Source organism: Podarcis bocagei (genome assembly GCF_964188305.1).
Source record: "Podarcis bocagei genome assembly, chromosome: 7".
In the NCBI taxonomy this organism is placed as follows: Eukaryota; Metazoa; Chordata; class Lepidosauria; order Squamata; family Lacertidae; genus Podarcis; species Podarcis bocagei.
The window spans coordinates 53767341-53787428 of NC_138132.1; the positions used below are offsets into that span (position 1 = coordinate 53767341).

Here is a 20088-nt window from a genome sequence, read left to right on the forward strand (position 1 = left end):
AGCACCAGTTGCTGGAGAGCAACAACCTTCATGCCACCTGGTGATGGACGGGTTGGCAACTGTTGGAAGTGGGATGCTGGGTGGACTTTGATCAGATCCAGCCAGGTAAGGGCATTAATAGGAATGTAGAGGACCCGGAGCATGGGCCCAGGCCACAAATTTGCATAAATGTAAAGAGATCTTTTGGGAAAATTTAAGATGGCTGATGTCTCACCAGTACTGCATTTTACAGCAGGCTGAACTCAGCTTGTAAAGTTCTGCTATTGGGCTGCTTTCCATAGGCATTTGGTTGTCCACTGTGAGAACAGGATGCTGGTCTAGATGGTTCTTTGGCCTGATCCAGAAACCAGACTTAGCCTTTGTTCTTAAATGGCAGGGACTTTCTCATTCCAACTATGGGTTGCAGAGCAATAACTGGAATCCTGACATGCTGGAAGGGGCCCATAGGATATATAGTGCCTAGTAGTTAGTCCACCTCTCATTCTAACAGACTCAAGCTTTGGCCCAGGAACCCAAAAAGTAATGAATCTCACATCTGTGTAACACAGAGTGTTGTGTGGGTGGTTGGGGAGGCCATGCTGCAGACGTCTGATACAGGTTATGGCATCTCCAGGGATCAAGTAGTTGGTGATGGAAAAGCTCTCCGCCTCAGACCTCCAAGGGCTGCAGGCACATGTGTTTTAAGTAGCACCTCAGGCCCTGGGTCTTTTGGGGGTGTCTGTGTGCCTCACACAGTTTGATAAAAACTCCCGCTTATCAGGCAGGTTTGCCTACCCATCCCTGGGAGCCAGTGCAGTGTAGTAGTTAAGAGCGGTAGTCTCGTAATCTGGGGAACCAGGTTCGCGTCTCCGCTTCTCCACATGCAGCTGCTGGGTGACCTTGGGCCAGTCACACTTCTTTGAAGTCTCTCAGCCCCATTCACCTCACAGAGTGTTTGTTGTGGAGGAAGAAGGGAAAGGAGAATGTTAGCCGCTTTGAGACTCCCTAGGGTAGTGATAAAGTGGGATATCAAATCCAAACTCTTCTTCTTCTATCAGATGTTCGGGATTTCCCAGACTCCAGCTTCCAAAGAAAACTTGGCCTTCCTATGGGAATTCCCCCTCTCCACCTCCTGAAGGCTCAGCCAAAACCTCCCCTTGCCTCTCTTGGCAAGTTAGTCCTTCATCAAGGCTCAGCAGCTGCTAGAATCTAACTAGATTATGCATCGAATCAGTCCAACAGCTTTCTTATAAATACTATCATTTTAAATCAACGAGAAGGCTACAAAAACAAAGGTGAGCGCGGGGGCGGGGGCTAGGGATGCCACTATCAAAATCTTTAAAAACAAACAGCAAACGAACAATCAAACAAACAAACCCGGGACTAGGAAAACTAAAGAGTGCGCACAGGCTGTCAGGAAATCCAGCCTGCCCCCAAACTTTCGACACGTGGGCGCAGGGGGATTTTTAGAGGAGTCAGAATTAAGAGGCGCGCGGGCGGAGCAAAGAAAGTGAAAGGACAGGGGGACAATGGAACGTTGACTTGGGAGTCGAATGTTGACGCGGGGATGGAACTTTGGACTGGTACTCTCGAACGGACTCCCGAGAGAGCGAGAGCGAGAGAGACTGCCGATTTCTCGGAAAAGAATGTAGTGAGAAGAAGGAACGCTGCACTGGCCCCTCCTGATTGGCCAGTTCGCCTCCTTCTTTCTTCCCATTGGCTCAGAGACACCCCCCCTCCGGAGGGAGGAAACTGCATATCCTCCAGGCTCTAATAGAAATAGATATACATATATATTGGCAGGGCGAGCTTCTGTTTCATCTTCCATGACCTGGTATCTAGCGTAGATAAAGATCAGCAACCGGCACAGATGTGGAGGTTAGTGCTCTGTGTGTCCAGGCGTACTTTTCTTTTGCTGGAGTTGCCGGCTAACTTTTTTTTCTTGCAAAGCGAGAATAGCAATTTAGCCTGGGGGCTTCCAGACTACTAACAAGGGGCACAAAATTTTGCTTAGCTATTAGACCTTGCCAGACCTGAAGATTTTTGTTCTTAAACTGTGGATCCGTTTGCCGCCCTGAGCTCTTTCGGGAGGAAGGGCGGGATATAAATGAAATGATCACAATAAATATTTGCCTCCTTGTGAAACGGGTTTATTTTTGCATGCTTCCTTATTTTTTCATATTTCCTATTCTTACCAACTTAGAATTGAATTATCCTTATTATTAGTTTTGCTATTAATATTATTAATATTAATAATCTAGCTCTGAATAATATGTATTCTTTAATTCAATGCACGTTTATTTGGTAGCAAGTCAAAGAACAGCCTATTGGAATGTGAGTACATATTTCTGCATGTGCCTTTGATCTTCAATAAATCTATGTATGAGAACTTTGTGGAGTTTTGTTGACTGCCATCTAGATTAAGAGAGAAGTCTCAGGACAGAATAAAGTCAGTTGGCTGAAGCCACTCTCCCGGCAGTAAATGTCATTGAACTTACTCCTGAGTAAATTTACTTAGCATTGTGCTGTTGCTTCTGAGAAAGGATGGATAGGATTGTAAGTCTCTCACCTCTCTGTGTTGTGTGTTTATATTGTACCACTGTGTTTTGAGTGGAATTTAAGAGAAATTGTGTCATGGGTTTTAAAAAAACCACGTTCTGTACTGGAAATTCAGAACAGATTCACACCTTTCTAACCCTATGCAAAACACATCACAAATAACTTGATTCCTATCAATATTAGGAAGTCGCCTTTGCTGTACTTTTTCTGATGCCTGCTAGAAAACCTTGTTTGTAAGCCTACTCAGACATGTAATTTTATCATGTATGTTTTTAAAACTGTTGGTTTTATCTATATTTTGATTATTATGTCTATTTTTTTAAGGTCTATTGATTTTATCAGTATATTCTTATGAATATTTTATATTATTTTATGTAAATTACTTAGAGGTTTCCCAGATGAAGCAGTATATAAATCTTGTTAAATAAAACAAGTAAATAAACTTGGGACACCCCTTTTCTGTATTAAGCCTATTGTTGAACCCACTGTATGGGCTTCTGATTTCCATGCAAGTGTGCAAAGGAGTGCACAAGTAGCCTTGGATTGTATAAAATGGGGGGAAAAATAAACAAATAAGAATTCTAAAAAGTGTAACATGTTTCATCTACCAAAATGTGCCTATATAAAAGATTGTCCAGTAACATGTACAATGAGTAATACAATGATTATAGTAGTTCTTCTTAGTTGGTTTAAAAGCAAAATGATCATACAGAGTAATTCCTCCTTGTTTGACTTAGTATATGTACTACTTTTCTGGAAGGAACATTCAAAATTTCAGATTCTAAAATGAATTTTCAGTGTGGTGTCTTGGTTTACAATTAAGTGTGGCTATGTGAAGTAGGCAGTAATTGCAGAAGACGAGCCCTTCAAGTTCAGACAAGTGGTGTAGTAGGTACTAGTATGCATGCAAAAGGTTCCATCTTCAACCCCTTCCATCTCCAGGTAGGGCTAGGAAAGACTCCCTGCTTGAAACCCTAGAGCCTGTATAGCTGTGGCCAGTTAGTGTAGACAGTAGAGAGCTAGAAGGCTAGAAAATTAATAATAATTAGAATGATACATTCATGATTTATTAGACATATTAGTCAATTGTTACCTAAAGGGTTTCTGAGTGGCTTGCATTTAAAAAATGCACATAATGACTTGAAATGGAATCCTTGTTTACAGACACTAGCCTTCGGCCTTTGTGTTTCCCATCTGTTGCAAATAACTCAAGATTACAGCTGCAATGCTGTGTATTTACAGGAAGAGTAGCTCAACTGGTGGAGCGTAAGACTTAATATCAGGGCCATTGGCAAAAGATCCTGCATTGCAGAGGCTTGGACTAGATGATCCTTGCGGCCCCTTCCAACTCTGCAATGCTATGCATACTTACTTGGGAGTAAATCCCATTGAACTGAATAGGTAAGCATAGGATTACATTGCACAATTAAGTGAGTTCCCTTCTGACAAGACGGTCATCTGGGGGCGTCTCCGTGACACAACTTTGCTAACTGGAACTTGCATTGCTTGACTTTTTCACCTCTCTTTTTAGTGCTCAGATTCTACTGGTCTGCCTTTCTATGTATCCAGTGGCATAGCGTGGGGGGTGCAGGGGGGGCCGGCCGCACCAGGCGCAACATCTGGGGGTTAGGGGGCGCAAATCCACGGGTTAGGGGGCGCAAATTACTTGCCTTGCCCCGGGTGCTGACAACCCACGCTACGCCACTGTATGTATTTAGCTCTGTATGCGGCCTGTTTCCAATGATAATAAATTAGCTGGAGATTTGGTCTCAAATCATTTTTGTGTAAATTATTTATCAAGGAAAAGGTTTAATTTCTTGTTGATTACAAAACAACTGCACACTACTTGGAACAGTTCCTAAGGTCTAGCCGTGTCAAATGCTAGAGCAGGGACAGCCAATGAGCTGCCTTCCAGATACTGAGGACTACAACTCCCATCAGACCCAAACAGCATGGGCAGTAGTTAGGGATTATGGGAGTTGCAGTTCCCAATATAGTTTCCCCCCGGGCTAGAGCACGTCCAGAGGAAGGCAACTAGGATGGTGATGGGGTTTGGACCACAAACCCTGTGAGGGATGGTTGAAAGAGTTGGCCATGTTACCTGGAGGAGGTAAGCTAAGGGGAGAGCTGACAGTTGACTACAGAAGATGGAACAAACCTGTTCTAGATCCCATGGGTGGAAATGGTAGGCAAGCAGGTTTCAGCTAGGAGAAATTTTCTAATGGTAAGATTTTTCCAATAGTGGAAAATGCTGCCTCTTTTGCTGCAGGTATTTAAGCAGAGGCTGGATGGGCATCTTTCAGGAATGCTGTAGATTATTACACTGAGCTGTGGATTGGACTTGATGACCTTCAGGGGCCTTCTAGCTCTAAAATCCCCTGATTTTATGATTTCCTTGGATGAAGAGTTTTATCAAATTGCAGCTGGCTTTTTTGTCCCTGGTTCTCTCTGTTTGTGTGTACTGTACTGTATGTTTCCCACCATGGGGCATCAGGTGGCTTCTTTGGGTGGACGAGCAATCTAGGTCAGGAACTTGACATGAGGAAAGAATTGAATGTCTTCATGCAGCACAATGGCCTTGATTTTGCTCCCCTGCCCCTTTTAAGCTATTTTTGAAATCATAGGAGATCTTCTGAAGGCTTAGCTCCTTTGGTCCTTAAAGGGCAACATCATGTTTCTGACTTTTGGCCCAAAGCAGTTTATTACATATATTATTCTGTCTCCTTTAATGTCCTGCATGTTGAGTTTACGGACTGACTAGTTTTGGAAACATATTGCCGGATTAAAGGGGACATTCTTCTGATCCAGGTTGGCCCATAAAATGTTAGTTGAAGAATAGCCAATGTGGTGCCTTCAGATGTTGTTGGACTCCAACTCCCATAATTTCTGACCATTGGGACTCCAATGGGAGTTGGAGCCTAACAATATCAGGAGAGTGCCATGTTGACTATCCTTGCCTTAGTTTGTTTTGCTGCAAATTAACACTGTTTCCTCTTTGGGAATCTGTGTGCCAAGGGGTGGGGAAATAGCTCAGTGGCAGAGCATCTTCTTTGCATGCAGAAGGTCTCAGGTTCAGTCCCCAGCATCTCCAGGTAGGATTGGGAATGGCGAAGACTCCTGTTGCTGCTGCCAGTCAGCGCTGAACAAGCAATACTGAGCTACACAGCATAAGGCAGCTTCCCATGCTCCTATCCACATACCACATGTAAGGATGGGTGTCGATATCAGTTGTTTGATATCTGTAGATGAACATTGTTCTATTGAAGACCTATTCAGAGCTTGAATTTGGTGCCTTCTGATAAACTAGTGGGGATTTAGATCTCATGTTTACTAAGTATGGCCAAACTCAACTTGGGCTGAACAATTTTTTTTGGGGGGGGGGAGTGTAATGTCTTTGTCTTAAATTTTACAATTGTTTGCTTTACACTGTTTTCCTGTTTAAAATATTGTCACTCTGCTCAGAGTTTCTAGGAAGGGCAGAATCAACATTTAAATGAGCAAATCCAGCATTATTTTAATTACTTGTGCTTTACATTAAGCTAGCATTGTGTTACAGCCCCCAGACTCTCCCTTTCATTCTCCGGTTTGCAACCTGATTACTTCCTCAGCCTCGTACCTTCTTAGTTCTCAGACTTGCAACTGTATCACTGTTTTAGGACGTGATCCTATGCACTGTTATCTGAAGAAAAGCTCTACTGAAATCATTCAGGCTTACTTCTGAGTAAATGTGCATAGGATGGGATGGGGTGTGTGTGCTGAACATCTGGCCATGTTGGATGCAGATGGTTAGTCATGGTTAGATTGACTAATTGACTGGAGAGGTTCCTAATAAAAGCTATTCAAATGCTTCCATTCAGGATGTGCGATCGAAACGGTGGAAGACGGCTCAGGCAATGGCTGATTGAACAAATTGATAGCGGGATGTATTCTGGCCTGATCTGGGAGAATGATGAGAAAACCATGTTCCGTATCCCATGGAAACACGCAGGGAAGCAGGATTACAACCAGGAGGTGGATGCATCCATATTCAAGGTATGAAGAATATGCCTTACATCAATGTTGCAAATGTCAAATCTGTTTATTTTCCTGAGTTCCTTAGTAGTTGAAACTTTCTATACCTTTATAAAAGCGAACAACAACTTTTCAAGTCATAACTCTTGAGGTTTCTGTAAGTCTTTTTGAGGGTGCATTTTCACAATCTGAAGTCCGCATGGGCTTGTCCTCTATATTATGAACATAAGAAGAGCTCAGTTGGATCAGACCATAGGCCCATTCTGTCTAGCATCCTGTTCTCCCAGGGCAAACCGTATGCCTCTGGGAAGCCCACAAGTACAACAGCACTCTCCCCACTTGTGATTCCCAGCAACTGTTACTCAGTAACATGGTACTTCTGACAGGAACTCATAGGATTGTAGAGTTGGAAGGAATCCTGAGGGTATGATAGCCATTTTCAAATATCTAAAGGGCTTTCACATAGAAGATGGAGCAATCTTGTTTTCTCCTGCTCCAGAGTGTAGGACCCAGACCAAACAGGAGATTCCAACTAAACTGCAGAGAGAACTTTCTGATGGTAAAATCTATTTGACAGTGGAAAGGGCTTCCTCAGAAGGTGGTGGTGGGCTCTCCTTCATTGGAGGCTTTTAAGCAGAGGTTAGATGGCCACCTGTCATAGATGCATTAGTTGAGATTCCTGCATTTCAGGGTTTGGACTAGATAGCCATCATGGCCAGTAGCCATGGATAACTTTATCCTTCGTGAGTTGGTCAAATCCCCCTTTAAAGCCGTCCATGGTGGTGGTCCATCACTACCTTTAGTAGGAGCAAATTGTGTCATATGTGAAGAAGTCCTTCCTGTTGTCTTCCTGTATTCAGCTTAATGGATGACTCTGGGTTCTAATATTATGAGAGAGGGAAACACTTTCTCCAAAACATGCATAATTCTATGCACTTAATATCACGTCCCGCCCCTACTATGAACTAAAAACTATCATTTTGAAGTTGTCCAAGCCTCTTGGTCACTTTGGTTGCCCTTCCATGGCTTATTCCCTGTAGTTTTTGTAGTCTTAAGTTTCTTTTACAAACCACCTAATAAAAACAGCTTCTTACTACACTTTACTGAAGCTTCATTTATTTCAGGTAATTATTTTTACGCTTCCCTTCAAACTATAGCTTTCCCAAGGCATTTTACATTACTATGAAAATACTCTGTTTTATTTAAAACAAATATTAAAATGTACAGTTTGAATTGTAATGAAATAGCCAGTTTAAAAAATGCTCAAAATAATAAAAATCAGTAAGAACAAACTGGAATGCCCATTGAATGCCACTTGAATGGCAGGGATGGTCTTGCTTAGAGATTGTTCTCAGTGAAAGTCTGATTTTTCCCCCTCTCCATTTGGAACCTCAGAAAGCAGTGGTACCTCTTTGTGAGAAACTTTCCTGCTTATCCTCTAGGCTTGGGCAGTCTTCAAAGGGAAATTCAAGGAAGGTGATAAAGCTGAACCAGCCACATGGAAGACAAGGTTACGCTGTGCCTTGAATAAGAGCCCCGACTTTGAGGAAGTGACGGACAGGTCACAACTGGACATCTCAGAGCCATATAAGGTCTACCGCATTGTTCCAGAGGAAGAACAGAAATGTAAGTGTAATGGAACCAAGCAGGATCTCATGGTGTAGCTCACAGTAGATTCTGCTTCAGACCACAGGCAAGAGATGATTTGTTTAAAGACACATACAAAGTTTCTTCGTATCTATTGTACAGCAAGCCCCAAATATCTATATGTTTTAAACAAACTGAGGGGCTGTTCTTCAGGAGAAAATGAATTTTGGGAGGAAATACAGTGTGAAAACATTTTTTGTGTTTTAAAACTATATTTATTTTACAAAGAAAACGGAGATGTAAATTTCCTAATAAATCAATTTCTTCTCCTGATTCTATAGTTACTTAATCATCTTCATCGTAGAGATTTGCAAACGGAAATATTATCTACCTGAATTCAAAAGTTGCAAACCACTTTGAAACTGAAGTAAAAGACTGATTGTGAGTTGAATGCGCCATAGGATTGTGTCCGCTGCTGCCCCCCTTTGCATGTATGCCATAACCTGCAGTAGAAGCTGCATGTGCATGAACTGTTTGCATGTAGGGATGCAGACTGTGTCTATTTACTGGTTCCCAGTTGAATGCAGAGTCTGTTCACATGTAGGCTCTCTTGGAAGTTATGAATGCATGCATGTGGTGCAGCTAGTGTGCATGATCTTGCTCCCCCTTGAACACACATTAACCACCAGTCCTTATGTGTAATGTCCTGCAGTTGCCATGACAGCTGGTCATTCATCAGTTATTCTGTCTAGGTAATATCCAAGAACCATGCATAGGAACATGGGAGAAGCTGCCTTATGCTGAGTCCATCTAGCTCAGTGTTGTCTACACTGATTGGCAGAGGCTCTCCAGGGTTTCAGAAATTACATTCCCAGTCCTACTTGGAGATGTCAGAGATTGAACCTGTGACCTTCTGTATGCAAAGCAGGTTCTGTACCCCCAAAGTACAAGGGAGCTTCTCTTTGAGAGAATGGGAGATGGAGCTTGCTGCACATTAGGATTTGATTTACACACAAGTAAAAGAAATTCATCAAGGTGCTTTTTTCCTCTGATGGCGTCCCCCACTCCCTTGACTGATGCAGCTTTCTTTGAAAACCACACCACATTACTATGTGTCTTGCATTCCGCGAAGTCTCCATTCGTATCAAATCCCAGTGTCAAAGGCACTGTGAGAAAGCGTTTACGGCACCTTTTATTGTCAGCCTCAGCACCCACACCCCAGTGCTCGGTTTGCAAAGCCCCAGATGTCAAGGATACAAAGCAACAACTCTCTGCATTTGCCCTTTGCCGGAGTAAAGCAGAGCTGTGCATTTGTGGTTACAGTAACAGAACACAGAACGTCTGTCTTTGAAATGTCCGGTATTACACGAGCCTCGCTCTGTTTTATTTTTATCTGTGGTTTTTGGTGTGTGGTGACTTTTCAAGCATACAGAATTGAGCTGTCAAGAAATCACCCCCCATAAGGCTGCAAGGCTTAATGCTCATGCAAACGGTTTGCAGTTTTTCTGGAAAACTGTCCACTGTTTACTAAGTCCACTCACCTTTTTCAGTGGGCAGTATTGTGGCCAGGCATCCGGGCCCCTGCAGTGATCTGGCATGAGGACGGGGAGTCGATGCCCCCTTGTGCCGATCTGGCTGTGTCGCCCATTGTGGCCCCGCTGGCCAATCAGTGCTGGTAGAGGGACGTGGTCGTGGGAAATTAAAACGTGATGCCTGGACGTGGGCTAGGGCCATGCCATGACCCCAGTGGGGACCCCTAGGGTTGCCCCTATTTGACGTAAGTCAGGCATAGGCAAACTTGCCCCTCCAGATGTTTTGGAACTACAACTCTCATCACCCCTAGCTAACAGGACCAGTGGTCAGGGATGATGGGAGTTGTAGTCCCAAAACATCTGGAGGGCTGAGTTTGCCTATGCCTGACGTAAGTCATAGGGCTCTCCCTATTGGTGGTTTACCCTTAGTTGGACTCCCTGCAGATGGGTGGGAGTTGAGATATAGCCTGGCTTCACCCAATGCCTAAGCCAAACTGCTCACATCTGTAACCAATAAAGTTGTGGCTTTTTGGAACCCATAAACCTAAATACTTGTGTCTGTGTGTTTATTAGCCACTAGGGGACTATGAGTCATGGGGGCCTTGGCATGCAAACAACCTGGATCGCAGGGTATCGTCAAACAGTTTTCAGATTATTTGGGGTGGAAAGTTGGATGGCCCTTACGGAAGTACCTAAAACCCTCTTGCAGAGGGCTAAACCACATGCCAAAGTTGCCACTCTTTTAGAATAGTTTGTAATGGTATTCAAACTGTGTTTCTTCCCAGGCAAAATGGGGATGGGGAATGGGTGCAGCTTGAGTGAAGTAACGGAAATGGAGTGCAGTGCTTCTGCAATAGATGACTTGATGAAAGAGGTAATTAACACCCCCTTTGCACATGCTAATATATCACTTTATTTCTTCAGACTTTCTTTTTTTTTGAAGGGTCACATGTACAGTATATGTAGTTTTGTATGCATTAGTTGGCATTACAAAAAGTGTGAATTTCAAAGGATGGCGGTGCTGCAGTTAATGTATTGCTTTGGAAAGTGCAGATTTTGTGAGTTCACATTTAAATGTGAAATGAATCGAATTTCTCCTCTATCCTTCTCCACACATGCTCATTCCATGCACACCTTTGCCCTTGAGTGTCCAGGCTCTATGGCTGAGGAGGGCTTATGTGTAGTGCCATAGCGGGACTGGGATGATGGTGTTAAATTCCCTTCATTCCATCCCCTTTCACTCCACCCAGAACAAAATTTACTGTACTATTTCAAATTTTCATTTCTTTTATTTCTTTAGAAAGCTTCATATATTGTTTAATTAAAAACAAACAAACCTGTAAGCTGTTTACATAAATAAGTTAATAAAATATTCATTTTTTAAAAAATAGCAAATAAATACATTAAAAACATGGTGGATGAAGTAATAAGAATATAGACAAAAGGAAGTTTTCAAAACAAATACACATAATAAAATAAAATGTCTTTGTAGGCTTGCCTAAACAAAAAAGCCTTAGCAGGCAAAGAAAGTAGGACAATAAAGGGCCTTTCCTAATATCAAGAGGCTGGGAGTTCCTAGGAATAGCTGCCGCCACATTACAATATTGATTTCTTGCCAGTGCAGATCAAACATTATGTGGCACTTATAAAAGTGCAAGCTCTGCAGATTGAAATGTGCACATATTGGGTAGCTATAACATCCTATTAAGCATGAAATTGGAACTATGGTTAATGGATTCCAAACAAGGCCAGAATTTGGAAGCCACCTTTAAAACACAGTTTGGCCCTTCTTCTTCTTTGCTTATGTAGTGATGCAGAAGTAAGGAAGGGCTTTAACTCAGCGGCAGAGCATCTGTAATGCACGTAAAGAAGCTTTCAGGTTCAGCTCTCAGGACCCCCCAGATAGGGCTGGAAACTTTGGGGAGTCGCTGCCAGTCAGTGTAGGCAATGTTGAGCTAGGTGGACAGATGCTCTGATTCAGTATAAGGCTGCTTCCTATGTTCTCACAGTAAAGAACTGCCAGAAAAGCAGTTATTCAGCTGTAATGGGGAAATTGGGCCCTGGAGATAATCCACTTATTGCACAGGGAAACATGCAGCTTTGTGGGATAAGAAATCCTTCCCCCATCTGGCATTTGGATTGTGTACAAACCACAGTTTCACAACTGTCAAGCTGCAATTTGATTTGTGTGTGTGTGTGTCTACCTTAGGGATGGTTTAAAAATTACTGAAACAATGTTAAGTGCTTTGAAACACACAGTGCTTTTGGGGGACAGTAGTCAGTGGTCTGGGGGTACCATCCCTTTTTTTTTTTACTGCTGGTTTTGCTGCCATTTTGTGCTGGCATCCATGACACTTTTATCAAGATGTGAGTACTTGATAAGAAGCAGCAGCACTGGACACACTGACCATTTCTCTTCATACGTGTAGCCAAGCCGGGGGGGGGGGGCAGGGAGGCAGTTGCTCCCCTAAATCAAGTAAATAAATGAAACTAACAGCTTGGTTCTGCACCTCTAACATAAAGTCTGTCCCCCCAACATAAATCCTGGCTACGTCCATGCTCTTCTCTCTCTCTCTCTCTCTCTCTCTCTCTCTCTCTCTCTCTCTCTCTCTCTCACACACACACACACACACACACACTTTTCCTCTCTCTGTCCCCCCCACCTCTCTCTCAAAGTCAAATTCTCTCTGACACACATAGAATTTGTGTGTGTGTATTTGTATCTCCTATGTTTTTATAAATATTGCTCTTTATTTTTGGAGGGGCTCTTGGGAGACATCTTGTCATACGAAGCAGCAGAATAACTCTCAGGAGCATCACTGCTTTCGGGTTACATACACAGTACTTCTAATGTTAACATTGCCATCTCAATGGTCATCTTCTATCTCTCCCCGCCCCCCATAAACTTTCCAGCCCCCCTCTGCAGTGGATGAATACCTTGGCACAATTAAACGAAGCCCTTCACCGCTTCAGGAGAGTGGAAGAAATCCACCAATACCCGACTGGTGGACTCAGCAGTCAAGTCCTGGTAAGGCACTGTTATGTTCTCAGAAAGTCAAGGTGCTCACATCATGGATACAGTAAACACCAGCATGTGTATCTTAAGTTAGACGCAGAAGCTAAATATATAAGCCCTTCAGGTGTCCACATGAAATTCATGTCTATATGAAATATGTTCCAATGTAGCCAGGACAGTGAGGTTCTCAGATCATTCAGTAATAGGCAGTGGGTATTTACCCTTCCAGGCTGAAAGCATAAATCTCTTAGCCATAAGGGCTCACAAGGTCCACTTTTGTCCTGCCTTTTGTACTACAGAAATACTTTTATAAATATAAATACATAAGCCATCTTGTTTAGGCAGGCACTGGTTTTAGTGGGCAAATAAGTATTTATCCGATGCCTCTGTTTTAGCTGCTGTTTCTGTTTTGCTTATAATGTAATTTAGAAAATAATAATGTATTTTTTGGTTGGCTTGTATAGATGTTAGCTGCCCTAAGTGGTGTGCAGACACCAGAAGGGCAGGATGTCACTTGTTATAGAAGTAAATAAACACATGTACCTTTTCTTTTCTTTTTTTAAACCCACAGCTTTGCCGCTGATGAGTGGGTGCACTGGCTATGAAGCAGTTCATTCAGGTATGGCGACTCTTCAGCTTCCTCCCTCAGTTAACATCTGGTACAGTTAACCCTTGTTTCATTTCATTTTCAACCCAAGTCTAATTTTTTTAGGGGGGGGGAGTTAAAGATACCAAGAACTCCTGCTTCCCTGCCCCCAGTAAAAGCAGCCCATGGTGACAGGTCCCTGTCAGAGCCACTATCACTTTGTAGCTGAAATTAGGTGCTTGAGTTTGCCGTTTTCATTCTCCCTCCAGACCTCTTTTCCTTTCATGATGTATCTTTTAAACTGGGGGACAGGTACTGTGTTACCACAGATATTTCTGAGCCACTTTAGGAGCTATTTTCTCTTGCTGAAGAGCAGTATTAACAACGCTTCATATAAATAAGTAAGTAAATAAATTGGCCACATACAACCCCTTGATGGGTAATTGCCACATATCTCTTCACAGGCTATTCCCAGATGGTGATCAGCTTCTACTATGGCGGGAAGCTGGTGGGAAACACGACAACCTCTCGCCCCGAAGGTTGCCGGATCTCCCTTGGAGAGCTGCCTTATGCCTTGGAAAGCTTTGATCACGTGCGGTTCCCGTCGGCGGACGTGATCCCAAATGAACGGCAGAGACAGATCACCAAGAAGCTCTTTGGGCACCTGGAGAGGGGTGTCCTTCTGCAATCCAACAGGCAGGGCATTTTCATCAAGAGGCTGAGCCAGGGCCGGGTCTTCTGGAGCGGGAACACCATGATCTACAAGGACCGCCCTAACAAGCTTGACCGAGACGAGGTGGTCAAGATATTTGACACCAACCACTTTCTCAGAGGTACGGATGGGGGGTGAATCCGATTCATTTCGTGTGTAAAGACGAACCTACCTAATTTGCAGTTTCTGAACCAACACACAAACTGAAATGCAGCCACTCTTCAAAATTCACACCTCTCCGAATTTTTGCAGTTCGGTTCTCCAGCCAACTCATATGTACCGAAACGATTATTCTGGGTCAAAATGGGCATAGAAATGCATATGTTCGTAAAAATATAACCTACAAAAACTGCATTGTAGTAAAGGAGAATTGCTTTGCAAAAACATATATGTTTAGGAAAATAAACTAATGAATTTCCACGGGGACTTTTTGTTTTTTAAAAAATTGTGAACTGATGTAGAAATTTGGGAAGCTGAACCAAAGACTGGAAAAATTAGAAACTGAAAGAAACTTAAATCAACAGATTCACCCACTCCCTCCTCAGAGGTCTGTGGGAGGTCTTGGTGCATTTCTCACTTGCCCCCATGTGCTTGAGAATTTTATGCCCAGGGACATTGTGCACCCTCAAATTTGAAACTAAGATCAATGTGCTTTGCCAAGGTCACCCAATGCAGGTGTGATTCTGCACCCTACATAAGTTATGTGTAGGTACAAAATTTGCACGGAATTGCAATTTGTTTTGTCTCTTCTCTCCATGAGGAAGAGGGGAAAAAGATCTCGTCTAAGTCCTGGGTATTCTGTTCTTCACCCCCATCTTTTGAGGTTTCAGCAGGCATTGCCACACACAAACTTAAAATATTTTTTTGCACTCTTAAGGGCTAGAAACTTGTTTCATTTTTAAACAATAATAATGAAAAGCTGAGATTCCTAGAATTCTCCTCCCCATGCACCTCTCAATATGTTCTGGGAGTTCCCCAACCATATGGAGCAAATTTAGGGGGCACGTGGGGAGAGAAAAGAGAGGGGAAGTTCCATTGCAGAACTGTTTAGTTGGATGCTGTCCAAGATTATTATTTTTTTGAAAAAAGTAAGGATAGCCTTCACTGAATTGTATTCTTGAGTGTCATAGAAGCATTATGCACACATAATATTCCCTTGTTCAGCATTCCAAGTACCTCTGTCTCCATTTTGTTACAGACCCACCTGCAGTTGGGCTCCCAGACACAGAGACAAATGACTTCTGCCTCTAATTAAAACATTTGCCATTTTCTTCTTCTAGAATTTCACCAGTATTACAACAATCAAGGCCGCTTCCCAAACAGCAAAGTTCTTCTATGTTTCGGGGAGGAGTTTCCAGATGCTACCCCTTTACGCTATAAGCTGATCCTAGTTGAGGCAAGTATTATAGTCTGTCTTGGTGTCAGTTGTTTATATTATCTCTGTGCCCCTGAGTTCTTCTCTGACTTGAGTTCTCTCATTTATAGTGCAAGACGATCTTGTGACTTCCCAGTGTTAAATTCAGGGAAGTTCCTCCTTTCCCACCCACAATGTAGCATCAACAATCAAGTGCAGCACTTTCTTTTCTGTTTGTTTTTAAAGCAGGCAACCAAGATACTAGTCCTCATGTTTTGGAGAAAATGTTTTAAAATGTGCTTTATGCTCAGGCTTGCCTGATTTTGGTGTCAGTAAGGCATTCTGTTCCCCTAAGTTTGGCAAGTGAACCTGAGGTGGCCCTCCCCTTCCCTTTATGGAGGTAGGCCCCTTCACAGAGAGAGCTGTCTGCTCTCTAGATGGCTTGGTGTACCAAAACATTTATTTGATAGCATTGGCACGCTAAGCTGCTGTCTACAGAGAACACAGAAGTGTCATGTTCCCTGCCATTAAGGCTTAAAAGTCTACATGAGACGAGCAAGGCCAGGAAAAGGGGAGAGAGGACTTTTATGGAAGAAGCATTTCCAGGCATGGTCTATGCTTCATAGCTCTATGTCCAAGCATCCTTTTTTCTTTGCACTCCAGACCCACCAAAACCTGCTGGGGAAAAAACCACAATCAGACACAAAACTTTTAAGTGCAGCCTGGAAAGGGTGTGGATAAGGATGGATAAGCCTTGTATTCACAAGGAGGGTTCTCTCAACATAATCATCATCATATAGACAAGGGAGATAGATACAACATCACATTTGACTGCCTCTTTCAAGTATTTCCTCTATCAAGTATTGCAACAAAAAAAGAAAGAGACTACAGTAAGCCTGCAACTTACGCACATTTAACTTGTGCATGGTCAGCTTTTTGTACTTGGCATTTTTTTAAAAAAACAACAACTAAAAAGGGAGTGGGCATCCAGAAAAAAAGACTTTGGCAATCCCACCTGCCATTGCATCCAATGTGTTTTGACTATACATGATTTTGGCTTTAGGTGCAATCCCTGGAACATAACCCCAGCACAAATTGAGGGCTTAGTGTACAGAATTGTTTATCCTGTAAGAAGGAGAATATTTATAAGAAAGAGAGTAGAGTAGGATTAGCACTGAATATTAACCCAGAGTAGTATTCCACTGGTTGCCGGTTTTTCCCCCTGGCCAAATTCAGGATGCTCTCGTTAGTGTTCAGAGCCCTAAATGACTCCAGCCCCAAATACCTGAAAGACCACCTCCTTCCCTTCAGACCACCTTGAGCACCAAGATCGGCAGAGGGGTTCCTCTTGGTAGTTCTCTGCCCTCAGAGGATTGGGGTGGTGGCAGCAGTCCAGGAGGACCCATTCTCTGTGGCAGCCTGTACGTTGTGGAACCCCCCACAGACGTACACCTCACACCTTCCTTATACACTTTCTGGCGATTGCTGAAGGCACACTTCTTTGCATGGGTTTTTGACACTTGAGGTGTATATTTTTAGGACCTGCCTTATTTATGTAATTGTGAGTTGTTTTAAACTGCTTTTAATATTTTGTTGTCATGTTGTGTTTTAATGTTGTAAGCTGCCTTGGGCCTTATGGTGAAGGGCAGGATAGTAATAGTAATAGTAACAACAACAATAACAACAACAATAGTAGCCACAATTGAGTAGGACCATTCTGCTGCACATTCAATCCTTCAAAGGTGCCACTGCTCAAAATAAGGATTTCTGATCTTCTCCCAACTTTAGATTGAGCAGCTGAATATTCGTCAGTTGGTGGAGGAAGCTGGGAAGAACGACAGCAACTCTTTGATCCACCCGATAGGCGAGGAGCTGCATTATGACCAGATATATAGGAATTTCCAGGATTCTTGTGGACCACACCAAAGACCCATTTTCCGAGAAAACCAGCAAATCACTGTTTGAGAGAATCCTGGGCAAAACATTTGTTTTTTAAGGATTCAATTTAGATCTATTTTTGTATCACCATCATCCATTTAATTTTTCCTTTTGGGAACATTGTTCTGGGTTTATACATGTGTGTGTGTGTGTGTGTGTGTGTGTGTGTGTGTGTGAGAGAGAGAGAGAGAGAGAGAGAGAGAGAGAGAGAGAGAGTTTGTGACATCTTGTTTCCCCATATGGAATTTGACATAAAAAAGGAAACAATTAAACATTCCTTTGGGCTTCTCAGCACTATAACATACATCCAAAGTAGCTTTAAAACCAGTACTGGGGTATTGCTGGATGGCTTGGTTTTTGAAAGGAAAAAAGTGAGGTTGTGATTCAGCAGCTTTGATCCCAAAAAGACACACACCATGTTGATTCATTGGCCTCAGAACAGAGAGGGACATCTGTAGGGCTGTTTTGGTGTCTGGGTAATGTGTTTCCTGAAGAGGAGGGGTGACGCAAGCTCCAACCACTGTATCTCCCCCCCCCTTTTGGTATAAATGTCTGCATTTAGGGGAATATGGAAGTGTCCCCAAGAAACATATCTCCTTGTGTTGTTCAGTACTGGGCATCTAGATGGAGCTGCTGTGTGTGTGTTCAATGTACCTGGAATGTGAACAATATAGATAGATAGATGATAGATAAAGATGATTGATAAATGATAGATAGATAGATGATAGATGATAGATAGATAGATAGATAGATTGATTGATAGATGATAGATGATAGATGATAGATGATAGATGATAGATGATAGATGATAGATGATAGATGATAGATGATAGATGATAGATAATTGATACACACACACACACACACACACACACACACACACACACACACACTGCAAGCCCCAGTGAATGAGAGACGCTTCAGCTGCAGAGATGGGCTTATATGAGCTTTGCAGAAAGGGACTCAAAGGGGCTGATTCACATGTGCATGTCAAGTCATCTGATTTCTGTGCACTCAATCACTGGCAGCTAAGCATGTGAGCAGAGTCCACCAAAAAGTCTAGGGGTGATGTGAAAATGTTATTGGTGGTGATCTCCAATAGCTTATTCCCATGCACTGGCGGAAGAAGGGGTGTGTGGTGGGTGCGGTCCACCCCAGGTGTCATCCCTGAGGGGTGTGTGACATCACTGCCCCGCCCCCCTGGGATGCTCACCGCTTGCTGCGGGCACTGCCGCCCTGGGACGCTCACCCCACCCCTGCGGGCGGCTAGCCCTGCCCCTGAGTGCACAACGTGTGCGCTGCTCCAGGTGCTGGAGAAGCTAGCTCCGCCTCTGTTCCCATGTGCAAGTAATTCCTTGATGTCGCAGTCATCAAGTGATGAATATGCATGTGTGAACCTAGGTCTGCTCCCTGCTCCCAAGACGCCCATCTTTAGCTGTCTTGTGGCTGCTTTGCTCTCTTTATATTTTCAATATATCCCGGTAAGAATTCTGTGATGACTTTGTTGACCAAGTGGCTTCTTACCTTTGCTATTAAGAAACCACACCTAGCTATACATTTTTGCATCTATGTAATATATTCCTGTAAAGTTTTATTTTAGCTCGTATTGCGTAGCTGTTTTTTGTGGTGGAGGGGGAGGGTAGATTAAAATGCTAAGTCATTTAAGAACTAAACAGAATGCTGAACATATGAAACTTGTCTTATATGGAGTCAGAGTCAGACCACAGGTCCATCTAACTCAGTATTGTCTACACTGACTGGCAGCAGATCTCCTGACAGGAGGTCTTCTTCCAGCCCTGCCTGGAGATGATGGGGGATTGAATCTGGAACCTTTTGCATACAAAGCAGATGCTCTAAAACTGAGCTGTGGTTCTTCCTGATTTTTTTTAATTCTTAAATAGTAACATGTACCCCACCCCCTTAAGCTATGTTAACTATGAAGTGTTTCTCAGTAAACAAAATATCCCAAGAGCGAAATGTGAACAGCTCTACTTGGTGAGACCAGTAAGGTAAAGGTAAAGGGACCCTTGACCATTAGGCCCAGTCGTGACCGACTCTGGGGTTGTGGCGCTCATCTCGCTTTATTGGCCGAGGGAGCCGGCATACAGCTTCCGGGTCATGTGGCTAGCATGAGACCAGTACCCTAGCTCAAAAGGGCAAGTGATAGATGCTTCAGAGCAGAGTTGGGGAAGTTTATTCAGTCTGAGCGCCACATTCCCTCCTGGGGGTGTCACATGACAGCGGTAGCTGAGGCAGTGAATGTGACTCTGTACAGTTTCTATGAGCCATTCCTCCAGCCAAGCAAGTAGGAGAGAGGCATTGCTACCATTCTAGGACAAACTCCAGCAAGGCTTAACAGCTGGAAGGCATGGAGAGGAGTGTGTGGCCTAGAGAGAGTCCCAAGGGCAAGACAGAGAGGTCCAGAGGGTCCCTGGGCCTGAGGTTCTCCACCTTTAAGAAGAAGAGCAGCAATATGTTCTTGGCTCTTTTCCATCCGGGCAAAGTTTTGGAGGATGCTGCTGTATATATCTATGTTAATAAGAAAAACATAGACGAGTGGGTCCATAGGAGGGTGGTGCTGGTGGGGATCCAGTAGGATATGCATCAATGAGGACCAGCCGAAGGGTCCCAGAATCAGAAGCTGTGTAAATATCTTATTATAGAGCTACACCAGCCTGGGCTCTTAAGGAGCTATTAGCACACATGCGCTTCAGAGATCCCTTGTGATTGCATGCACACAGCTCTCCCATCCAGTGGAGGGAGCAGTTTCGTGTGTGCCAAGAGGTTAATGGGTGAGCACTGCAACTCATTTGT

At 43.4% G+C, this 20088-nt stretch overlaps 1 protein-coding gene across 2 annotated transcripts; it reads left to right on the forward strand.

The window, feature by feature from the left end:
• The first annotated feature begins 1755 nt into the window (after positions 1–1755).
• IRF8 (interferon regulatory factor 8) lies at positions 1756–17965 on the forward strand. Of its 2 annotated transcripts, none has more exons than XM_081202470.1 (9): positions 1756–1857; positions 6396–6570; positions 7992–8175; positions 10454–10542; positions 12582–12696; positions 13256–13303; positions 13735–14103; positions 15263–15378; positions 17125–17965. In XM_081202470.1, the coding sequence occupies exons 1-9, from the start codon at positions 1850–1852 to the stop codon at positions 17299–17301; spliced, it is 1281 nt and encodes a 426-aa protein (XP_081058596.1). In that variant the 5' UTR covers positions 1756–1849; the 3' UTR covers positions 17302–17965. The 2 variants fall into 2 exon arrangements, with proteins under 2 accessions (XP_081058596.1, XP_081058597.1); XM_081202471.1 differs by lacking the exon at positions 1756–1857 and adding an exon at positions 2199–2313.
• The last annotated feature ends 2123 nt before the right edge of the window (positions 17966–20088 follow it).

Coding starts and splice junctions, on each gene's coding strand:
- IRF8 (XM_081202470.1), top strand. Junction 10,543..12,581: donor TAGATGACTTGATGAAAGAG/GTAATTAACACC, acceptor TAAACTTTCCAG/CCCCCCTCTGCAGTGGATGA. Junction 15,379..17,124: donor ATAAGCTGATCCTAGTTGAG/GCAAGTATTATA, acceptor TCCCAACTTTAG/ATTGAGCAGCTGAATATTCG.